Raw genomic sequence first — 11047 nt, 5'->3', positions numbered from 1 at the left:
ATTAAACCACCTTTAGGTTTTGTTCTGAGATGAGCTGCCTCTGTTTTGCCTGGGCTGTTTCTCAGAGGCAGGCTGTCCCTTGAATTAAAGACGCTTGTATTGCAAACGCTGCGGGTTTTATTTGGGCGGGGGGGGGGATAATAAATCCAGTAGCAAGATGGGGGGTGAATAATTCTAAGTGGCGAAGGTTGCCTTGTAAATGCAAGAAATCTTTTGCCAGCTTCGTGTTTCCCTTTGTGTAACACAAAAATGCACCATTCAGGGCTACCTTAGTGACCTTGTCTGCTCACATTAAGGTTACCAGGACTGCTTTTTCCTTAAAAACCTTGTTGGTTTGATAAAGTCTGCTCTAAACATTTCATGTCTTCTCTCTTTTGGTGGCTTTCCCCTACCACCTCTCCCCCCTACCCTCATTTTCTCTCTCTTTCTCTGCCCTGGCTGATCCCCTTTCTGCATCTGTCTGCAGACCACCGTCCTTTTATAAGGTTTCTTTTAAATATAATTCAACCCTGCAACAAAGCCAAGTTCCTTGTCGCCTCCACGTTTTAATATCACAGCATATCAACCACGGTGGAGAGTAAGCATTTTGCTATTTTTCTTAAGGAAAAAAAAGGGGGGGACTGGGAATAGATAAAGAATGATGAATTTATTTTTTTTCGCGTGCACATAAAAATAGCCATCATTGGAGTCTTGTGATTGACAGATAAATTGATCTCAATAAAGGCCAAAGGGACGTGATACTCCTATAGGACTATTTCCCTTTAAGGGCTCACATAAAACATAGGACTTCAAGCGAGAGCAGAATAAATTCTCAGGGATTTGGGCGAGATGATGACTTTCCTCCTCTCCACTTTGGGGCTCCTAGAACACATGAGCCCCCCACACATACACTCCCTTTCTATTGCCAGGGCCCCCTTTTGTAGCACGAAACACTTTTTTTGCAGCAGTGGTGCTTGATTCCTAAGGTGAATTAAGGTGCAAGTCTGTCTTCCCTCAGCTAAGAAATGGGCTGCAACTTTCTAGGGTCTGGGAGGTGGGGGGCTTTCTGAATAGCATCATGTATACATTTCTCGGTGTGCATTTAGCTCCCTTTCTCTTCTGTCTGCGGAACTTAAACAGAGAAAAAATGGAGAAGAACAAGAAATGAATCCATTCCTGTCTTGGGATTGTTTCCTGAGACTTGCACACACTGTCCATAATGTCATAATGCCTCTCTAAGGGACACAGGAGCCCCCACACTGCCTCTCCTTTCTGTCTCCAGAAGAAACCACCATAACCTCCCTCTCCTCCCCAGTTTGGACCCTCAGCTCTGCCCAGTTGCCCTGAAATCCTGAAGTGATGCCCCGTCCTTGAGAGCACCAGACCATCCACCTTTGGGGCTCCTTTAGGAAAATCAGACGTGATTTCTGCTACTCCTAATTTTCCCCTCTTCTTCCAGAGAAATCATCTTAACTCCATTCATCCAATGGGCGGGAGCTATTTATCTACCTGCTTTTCTCTACGAAAGAGGTTATTTCTTTCCAAATGCAGCCAGGACATTAAGTGTTGTTGCTTTTGTTTTGTTTTGTTTTTTTTAATTCAGCCAACTTCTGCCATCGATTTGTTGTGGGGTTTTTTTTTTAAGTTTCAGTGCCTATCTATTTGTTAAAAAAAAGCATCCCTTCAAGTATGAGCCACATTGTTGCTTGCTCTTAACATGCCAAAGACTTCTCCTTCCCAGCTACGCCTTGAGAGCTGAAACTTGGGCTTACAGTTTTATTTAATGAACGACACATTTATGAACAATCAAATGATCCTCGTAAAAATTTTATTGAAGGACATAAAAACATCCCACGGCTACTCGCCGAATAATGTAGCCCTTTCACTGCTAACGCCGAGAGTCATTTTTTTTTGGGTGTGTGGGGGGGGGGAGGTGATTATTTCCCATTCATGTTTTAAAAGGGGATTCCCTGCTTTGCTTTATGCCTTGCTTTTTTAATTCCTCTCCTCCAGCGGATACTTCTGTTTAAAAAATAGATTACATGTGCATGTGGCCAGCAGATTTCTCGCTGGTGATTAGCGCTACACAAGATGACAAAAGAGCCACTTCTTTTTTTTAAGGGGAGAGGGAGGCTTTTTTCCTTGGGAAAGGGGGTGGGGGGTGTCGAGGCTGAACTCTCCTAGACTTCCCAGCGATGTCTTTTTACTGATATTCCGTGTAATGTATCCATTACAGAATACAAGCTGCAGAAGCAAAAAGACAGAGACAAATTACGTCAAGAAATAGTTCCTGGGTTACCTTACCCTCCCCACCTTCCCGGCTGCTCAGCTGGAGAGCCCCCCCCCCTCCCCTCCCCCTCCCCAGCCACCGAGGGAAAGCCACCTTTCGCTAATGAAATGCAAGCTGCGTGCCTCCTAATATCTGCCTTATTTCAAGAGTTTCGTGAAAAGCCAGGTCGCCGAGGCGCTATTAAAAAAAGACCTGCGGATTGATCCGCGCGATATTTTTGGGTAAATACAATCACGTGAGCGCGGGGAGCCAATGGCCAACTGGGAAAGGCTGAAAAAATAATTACCTGCCCTGATTGTTCTATGAGAAGATAAAAAGTACACATACAGTTCATACAATAATCTTATGAATGTAAAAGAGGGGGGAAGGATGTCCGCTTCGGGCCCCATAAGCAACTATTATGTAGATTCCTTGATAAGTCATGAGAACGACGAGCTCTTGGCGTCCAGGTTCCCCGCCACTGGCTCGCACCCCGCGGCCGCCAGACCTTCAGGATTGGTACCGGACTGTGCCGACTTTCCGTCCTGCAGTTTCGCCCCTAAACCGGCCGTGTTTACTACTTCCTGGGCTCCCGTGCATTCTCAGTCGTCCGTGGTTTACCATCCGTATACGCACCAGCCGCACATAGGGGCTGACACCAGGTATATGCGCACTTGGCTAGAGCCCATCTCCGGCGCTGTGTCTTTCCCAGGCTTCCCACCCAGCAGCAGGCATTACGGACTCAAGCCGGACGCTTTCCCCGGCCGGAGGGCGGAATGTGGCCCGATGGACGGGCGAGGTTATCCGGATTATATGTACGGATCCCCGGGTGACCTGAGAGACAGAACACCGCAGACAATTCCATCCCCGGAATCTGAAACCATCGCTTCCAGCAAACACAAAGAAGAAAAGAACGAATTAGACCCTAGTAAGTTGAAGTCATTCTTGTTTACAACCGGGAAGGCATTATAGCCTCTAGTACAGTACTCAATAAAATGAAATTACTTTAGAGCGCCGTCCCCTAAATCTGCGAGGCTCCAGGAAGAGCTGGGTTTAAAATAAAATAAAAGAACAGAAAAATATAAAGGAAAAAGAAAGCCCTCTAGGAGAAGCTAAGACCGAGCCGTGAGCGTTTGGGTTATTTTCTAACAGGAGAAGGGGGGAAGCTATTGGTTTCTTTGATAAAATATTCCTTGCCCCCCCCTTCCCCGGCCCCTTCCACCAAAAGAAAAAGAAAAAAAAAAAAAAAGCAGCTCTTTGGCTTGCAGATATTCCCACTTCCCAACAGCAAAAGGAGTTGGGCTCAGCTCCCTTCTGGCTGGGAGCTGGTTCCCTGGTGTGGGTGTGTGGAGAGAGGGAAGATCCCAGAATAAACAGAGCTCTGTGCAAAGGGAGGAAAATTATAGATCTGTCTAAATATACAAGCCATTCAGGGAAGGATCCCTTACAAGCCTCCAACACATGGGAAGCAATGGAAGGGCAGGCTGTCCCCAGCGAAGGCTGAGCCAGGAGGGTGAGGAGCTGGAAGAAGAAAGGCAGGGGAGAGTCTATAGGGATAAATAAAGGAGCATCTTTAGGCAGGACACTGGACCATCCACTTGGAGAAACATCTTCTTTAGTCTCAGGGAGAAAGGAGGGGAGGGGGGGGGTGGGATGTTCAAGGAAACCTTGAACATAGCAGGGAATTAGTGGAAGGAGATGCCTCTTACCCCATGACAAATGTAAGCATTTTTTTTCCACACTATAAAACTCTCAGTTCAAATTGCACGTGTGTCCCTGAAGCACAGGCAGTTGCTTCTGTGAGCACGAGCAGCTCAGGGAAGGCACAAGTCAGGGAACCCCACTTATATCGGGGACCCCCCTTCTTGGGGGGCACCTGGAAGAGACCCCCCCTCCATACGCATCTATGTGAGCGTGGCTGTGGGGCTGCCCAGATCCAGGCGCGCGCACACACACTCACAGACACACACACACACACACACACACACACACACAAACATAAGCATGTCATGTGTTTATTAAACCTTCTGGCCTAACAATCCGATCAAATGTTGATTTATAAATTAGGAGCCTGTGTGGTGCGTGTGGGTCCAATCCCAGCTGTATCGATGCATCTCCAGATAGAAATCAGCAGAGCTCCTTCTGTAAGGCAGAGCTAGGATACAACGTGCAGCTGAACCTGGGAGCATATTCCCCTTTGCTGGGGAGAAGCTCTTTTAAAAGAGGGAGGTGGGGAGGGCAATGAAAGATATCATTTTAAAGCTCACACACTTTTGTCACGGTTCCAGGTCTAACAAAGTGGGGCTGGGGGCAGCAGAAAGAAGGAGAGGATTTTTTGAGGCTTCAAAACTGGTTCAGGGAGCCAGTCAGTTTATCCTGTGTCATCCTCAAGATATTAAAACAAATAAACCAGGCGATCCAGAGCTGGTAGACTTCTCCAGGAGGCATGGGTTGTAAAGAGAGTTTATGGGCCTGTGAAATGGTGGGAATTTTGACTTTTTATGACTATGTTCTTAGATTACTCCTACCAGAGCTCATGTGGATCATTATTATTTTAAGCCCATTGCTAGAGTTTTATTTACTGAAACTTTTATGTGCAAGCAACAGCGAAAAGAGAGGAAATGGTCCCTCCAAAATAAACATTTTAAACTCTTCTGAAGGTCACTTGGAGATATTTAGCTAATATTCCCTAATTAAACAGGTTTCTTTAAGGGGAAGGGTATGGGAGGAAAGGACTGGGCGCTGGAGGGTGAGGGGGGAGGTGAGGAAGAAAATCAGGATATATATAAATATATATTTTGGGGGGAAAATTTTTCTCTCTATCTTCTTTCCCAGGCAACCCCGTCGCGAATTGGATTCATGCACGCTCCACAAGGAAGAAAAGATGCCCCTACACAAAATATCAGACCCTGGAACTGGAAAAAGAGTTTTTATTCAATATGTACCTCACGCGAGACCGGAGATACGAAGTAGCCAGGGTCCTCAACCTCACTGAACGCCAAGTCAAAATCTGGTTTCAAAACAGGAGAATGAAAATGAAGAAAATGAATAAAGAGAAAACCGATAAGGAACAGCAATAAAGTTGGCAGAGTCCAATAAGTGCAAGAGAAACGAGGGTGAGAGAGAGAGAGAGAGAGAGAAAGCAAGAAAGCAAGCAAGCAAGAAAGCAAGCAAGCAAGAAAGAAAGCAAGAAAGACAGAAGAAAAAAAGCTGTTTCTTTGGTCCGAAATGTTTCTGACTTTGAATGTGCTGATGAGTGTTTAGAATTAGGCAAACACAGCAAAACCCGTTGGACGCACCCTGCTTTTATAAAGATGCAGCTCAGTAATAAAACCAGAGGTCGTTTTTAGTTTGGGGGTTTGTTTTGGGGTGGGTTTTTTTTTGGTTCGGTTTTGTCCTTTTTGAGAAAACAAGCAAAAAAAAAAGTACTTGAATTTTTTTTTAATTTAGTATTTTATTCCGTAACTTAAAACTTCTCCAGTGTTTTATTTTTTAATTTCTTGAGTTTGTGAGTGCATATTTTGTACAAAAAAAAAAGGGGGGGGGAGAGGAAAAAAATAGAGAGAAAAGAAGAAAAATAAAGAAAAGAAAGGGGTTGGGGTGGGGCGGGTGGGGGGAGATCACTCCATAATGTTCTGTCATAGTGTTTGGACGTTTTTTGGTGTACTTATTTGTGTATTTTCTTCCTGTCTCACCGTTCTGTAATATTGTTCCGTTTTGCTATAGTTGAGCAGCTTTATGTAAATATATACCTAACATCACAAAAAAAAAAAAAAAAAGAGAGAGAAAAGAAATGCTAAAAAAAAAAAAAAATCCTTATCCTGTAGGTGTCCTTTATTTAAACATAGCAACTACCAACGTGCACGGGGGAATGTGTGGTTCCTCCTCCTGTTTAAAAGCCCTTGCAAAATCGCGCCAGGGAATTTTAGCCCTGATAAGAAATCGCAGCCTGTTGAAATGGAGGGTGTATGTGTGTGTGTGTGTGTGTGTGCTGTGTGTGCATATGTGCAAACCCACCGTCTTGCAGAAAGCGAATGAAGAAGGGATGGAGGCGAGGGGGGGAAGGGGGAAAAAAAAGAGACTGGCTTCCGCTCACAACATTTTATATTTAATAGTATCATCATAAAATGCGTTTAGGTAAGGGTTATCCGTGCCATAAATTTTTAGTTTGGGATAATTAATTGTGCTAATTTATGACCCCAGGCAATCGAAGTATATGTAAAAGATTAAATATGTATGCCGGGGAAGTGTGCAACATTGCTCTGTTTGACAACCGCCTGTATTGCAACTGCTGCGTGTTAGCACTGAAGTGCGGGGACTTAGAGAGGGGTTTCTGGAGCTCCTGCAACACACAGGCTCCTTCTTGCCTGGCAAAGGACAATGCAGTGGATGGGAGAGGACTGTAAAAAATAATAGGTTATGAGAAGAATGAGGAGAGGGGAAGGGGATGTGCACGAGGTGGTGAATTTGGGGGTTAAAAGTCTCCCTTGTTTTCCACCCCCCTGTCCCCAGCAGCGGTTGTTTGCAAAGGCAAGCAGAGGCGTAGAGAAGGGGCTAGGGGAGGGGGGCGTTCAGGCTGGATGGTGGCTCGTGGCGATTTCCCTGGCTCAAAAGCAGGAGAAGGCGCTGCCCAAAGACACTCAATGGCTGATATCCCCGAGAGCTGGAAGGGGCTGGATAAAAAACGAGCAGCCGGGGATGTTTCATCATAAAAACTTGTTGCGGGTCCCTTTTCTTTAATGAAACGAGCAGGGCGCTGTTTTAATCTTCCTAATCAAAGCCAGAGCAGGCTGGGGGGAGATGTTTGTCGCCTCCAAACCAGGCGCTCCCAAAATACAAAAATCTGGAAGCGATTACCCGGGGAGCTCAGAAAAATATCGCTCTTTCATATTTCTTCCCTTGGCATGTGGAGGGGGCTTTGGCTTATGGATTTGTCTGCGCCAGGGCTTGTGTGTGTGTGTGCGTGTGTGTGTGCGCGCGTGCAAAAGGGGCGAGATACATTCATCTCAGCATCCTCAGCATCCTTGCAAAGCCAGAAGCCCCACGTTTGCAAGGATCTTAAGGAGCCCAGGGAAATGTTCAGGGTAACAATATTGTAGTAGACCGAGGGGCTAAAAGAGCTGATTTGACTGAAAAAACAACTAGCCCACTCCATTCATGTCTTTATTTCCCTTCCTCCTGCCCCCTTCACTCAGGAACCTCGATTGAAAGAAGCCGGGAGGGTCTGAACACGGTATTTGCAGTCATGGGTGATGGTGGGGAAAGGATCCTTTGCTTTGGGGGAGTTCTCCCCTTTAGCAAGGGACTTTGCGAGCAGCCTCGGACCCACCTCTCTGGAGATGCCTATGTAATGAGACGCTGGGGCTAAGGGTGGAAAGCAATGATGTATGCCCCCCCCCCCCAAATTTTGTCCCCTTCAATTCAAAGCACTCTCATCCCCCAGGCGACCGCAAGAAACTTCCCTCGCCCTGCCCATCTCGTAGCCTTCACACAGGCAACCCACACAGGCAGCCCAAGAGGCAGGGAAGAATCCGACCCCTTTTGTCTCCAGCTAAGTGCGGTGGGGCTGTCTTTTGTTCCTGCTGCCTTGGTTGCTTTTAAATCCCTGCTGCAGTCCCAGTTCACGGGCAAGGCTTCTGTAGCACCCCCCCATATCTAGAAGTGGCATTTGGTCCTGCAAAGGGGGAAGCGGGGCGGGGGGGGGCGTTGACCATAGGACTGGAATGTGCTGCCTTGGGAGGTTGAGGAGACAGGCAACGGGGCTAAAAATAACCCGAATTAAAAAAGAAAAAGAAGAAGACATGAGCACACAAAGCAGAAGGTGGGCTTGAGTCCTTGAATGGGATCGAAAAGGCTCCGGTGCAAGGGGCTGGCGAAGGGATATGTGCGGGTGCATGTCATTATTTTCCTGCTGTAGTATTTTTTTGTGTGGTTGTTTTAAAGGACGATCTGTTTGTAAGGCGCGCACACACACACACACACATACACACGCACACACACACACACACAAAGCCAGCATACCGCAGCTTTGAAAGCGGTCCATAGGTGCACTTCCGCAGCAGAGGAAGAGGGGGGCAAAAATGCTAGTTTTACAACTCTGTTTGTCTCACTGCTATGCGCGCTGAATAGGAGCGAACAAAACAGGACTTCAGATCTGGCTAGACGTCTGGCTTTAATTGTTTTATGGTTTAAATAAGGTGGGTGCTCTCTTCTTTGAAACCAGATTATTGGAATGTTTTGTCTACAAGCTACAAACAACAGACCCCCCTTGGACGAGAGGAGAGGGGGAAAGGGAAGCAGGGGGGAGGGAAACTCCCCCCACCCTTCAGTTAAAAACTGATAAAAGCACTGCAGTTTGGAGGAGGGTGTTTGTGTGTGTACACATCGGGCCTTAGTTTTTATGGGATCCTTAAGCAGAAAAGAAGAAGGGGGTGGGGAGGGGATCCCAATCCGCTACACCCACTGCAGCGTTGATATAACAACAACCACAGGCGCACTGTTTGGTGAGGGGTCATTGCAAAGCTCCTGGTAAATCAACAATGCATGTAATTGTTGGTTATAAAATGCCTCCTGATTATCCCCACGCATCCTGGAGTTTAGGCAACCCGTTTGGGGTTTTCTTTGGCTTTCTTTTTAGCCCGAATTGGATGTGTTTGCGGAGGAGACTCCCCCCGCCCCTTCCCTTTTCTCTCTCTTTTTAATGACAGAAGGGACTTTTTTTGTGTTCCGAATACAAGGTGTCTTGGAGGAAGCCAACGCACGATGGCGCTGTTGTTCAATATTAGAAGTAGTCGGGCCCGGGGAGGTACAAAGCGTGCCGTTGCATCCACAGGCCTCTGAAAGGTTTCAGGAGGAAAAAAACCCCAAATCAAAACAAATATGTATCCATTCCCTCACCTATGACTTGTAAATTAACATCTAATGTGTGCTGGAGAAGCAAACGCATTAAGCAACTGTCAAGGACCCGGGGTCTGTGCGATTCTAAAATAAAAGGATCATCTCTGCAAGAGATAGCTGGTTGAAAAGGAAAAGCTCAGACCATCGTAAATTAATTATAGCTGATGAGACACCTTCCGTCCAGCATCCACTAGCAAATACATAAAATGCTGAGGAGAAAGCTGCTTTGTTTGAAGTCTTGTTCTTTATTAGCGCTAACACACGTTACACATGTTGCAGAGGCTCTTGGCGAAGGGAAAGAATAGCGGAGGCGATCACATTTTGGGTTGCAAAGCAGAAGAGAAAAAGGGGGAGGGAGGTGGGGAATAAACCCGAAATCCGTACAATGAAGTCTCTTAAAGTACAATACAGTTGTATTTATAAAGCTACATTGCAAAGCAGGCATACACAAACTAACATGGGAAACGCGGAGCTCCACAAACTCCCACGGAGGCACAAAACACAACGCAGAAGAGACAAAGAGCAGCACCGTAAATGTCACGATTTTTTTTTAAAGCCCAGAGGATTGCATATCACTGATCTGATGTGTGTGTGTGGTTCTTTAAATAAACCCCCAAAAACAGACCTTGAAGGGAAACATTTATTGTTAAGCTCTCACGCAATTAAACAAATATGACTCAACTACCCAGTGCCTCTTTGATTATGACACAAATGCGTATTCGGTTGGGGGGGGGGGAGAAAATTCAATTTCTAGGAGATACAATTCAAATCATCCCCATATTTGACATCTTTTCTTTTCCAGCCACATCGTGGAATAGCTTGGGATCCTCATTCTCCAGATGATTCAATCCATTCCCAGCATGGTTAGCTAGAAGGGCTGGAAAAGTGGGCATTATAGGGAGGCTACTTATATAAAATAGCTCGACTATTAGCTGCTAATTAAATCTTCTATTCCCACCTGTCTTTCCCCCATGTTATTTGCTATTTTCTGGGGGGGAAGGGGGGGGGGTCAACATCGTGGCTTCTCAAGCTAAAATCGACCTGTTAATCCCACCGTGTTTACTCTTTATTTTTTAATTTGTGGGTAATCGTTTCTCAGTGTCCATATATCTTTTCCTTGAAATATTATCTCCTTTGAATGGAGGATATATCAAGGAATATTTCCTTGAAATATTCTCTCCCTTTGATGTTTCCCATTGATACAGGTCATTGTGTATTTGGGGGGGGAAATCATCCAAATCCCAGTCCATGAAGCCTTTCCAAAGACAACACGTGCCTATTTATTTGATTTGGGAAGGCTAATAAACATTGGAAGGAAGGAGTCCCCTTGTCCCCCCCTTCTTCCTATTGGTAAGAGATCTGCTAAAAAAAACACATCCACCTTACAATCTCACGAGAGATTTTTAACCGATTGCTGTCACAAGGCACAGGGATTTGGACTTTGCTGTTTGGGGAGGGGGGTGATAAGAAAGCCTGAAAATCTCTTCGCCAGTCGGGTTTCAGAATGTATTTTCCTCCTTCACTCTTCAGATGAGGAAGCATTTCCTGGATTTGGTCTGAAATGAGTTGCCTCCCTTTTTTTAATGGAAGAGCTTAGGGGCAAATTTGGAAGGGAGGGGTTGTCCCCTGTAAAGGCGACACTGTCACTCAATCTCCCAGGATCATGTAGAGGCGCTCTCCTGATGGGCTCCTCTCCAGTTCCTTTTTTTTTTAAGATGAGGGAAATATTTATTTGCAAACTTCCCCCTCCCGAGACAGAAAAGAGGTGGGGGGGGGGGAGGTCCAGGACTGTTGGTTGGGATGCTATATTTTAATGGGCGAATTCCTTCATGCGGTCATAAAATGAAGGCTCTCACGTGAAAGATCTCAATGAATGGTTACTACTTCCAGTGCAGAAAATAC

The 11047-nt window shown here is 45.9% G+C and overlaps 1 protein-coding gene and 1 long non-coding RNA gene across 2 annotated transcripts in view; one reads left to right on the top strand and one right to left on the bottom strand.

Annotated features, from left to right (window-relative positions):
- The first annotated feature begins 2379 nt into the window (after positions 1 to 2379).
- Positions 2380 to 5731, top strand: HOXC9 (homeobox C9). Its single transcript, XM_006035342.3, has 2 exons — positions 2380 to 3176; positions 5084 to 5731. Exons 1-2 carry the CDS (start codon positions 2615 to 2617, stop codon positions 5326 to 5328), a joined length of 807 nt encoding a protein of 268 aa, XP_006035404.1. The 5' UTR covers positions 2380 to 2614; the 3' UTR covers positions 5329 to 5731.
- Positions 5732 to 5804: 73 nt separating this feature from the next.
- LOC112547946 overlaps positions 5805 to 11047 on the bottom strand; it is a 6450-nt gene continuing 1207 nt past the window's right edge. The window contains exon 3 of the long non-coding RNA XR_003091742.1: positions 5805 to 10022. This is a non-coding gene — a long non-coding RNA (uncharacterized LOC112547946). The remainder of the gene's footprint in view (positions 10023 to 11047) is intronic.

This window comes from Alligator sinensis, unplaced genomic scaffold, assembly GCF_000455745.1.
Source record: "Alligator sinensis unplaced genomic scaffold, ASM45574v1 scaffold149_1, whole genome shotgun sequence".
Classification (NCBI taxonomy): Eukaryota; Metazoa; Chordata; order Crocodylia; family Alligatoridae; genus Alligator; species Alligator sinensis.
This window is presented reverse-complemented; position numbering and strand designations above follow the sequence as displayed.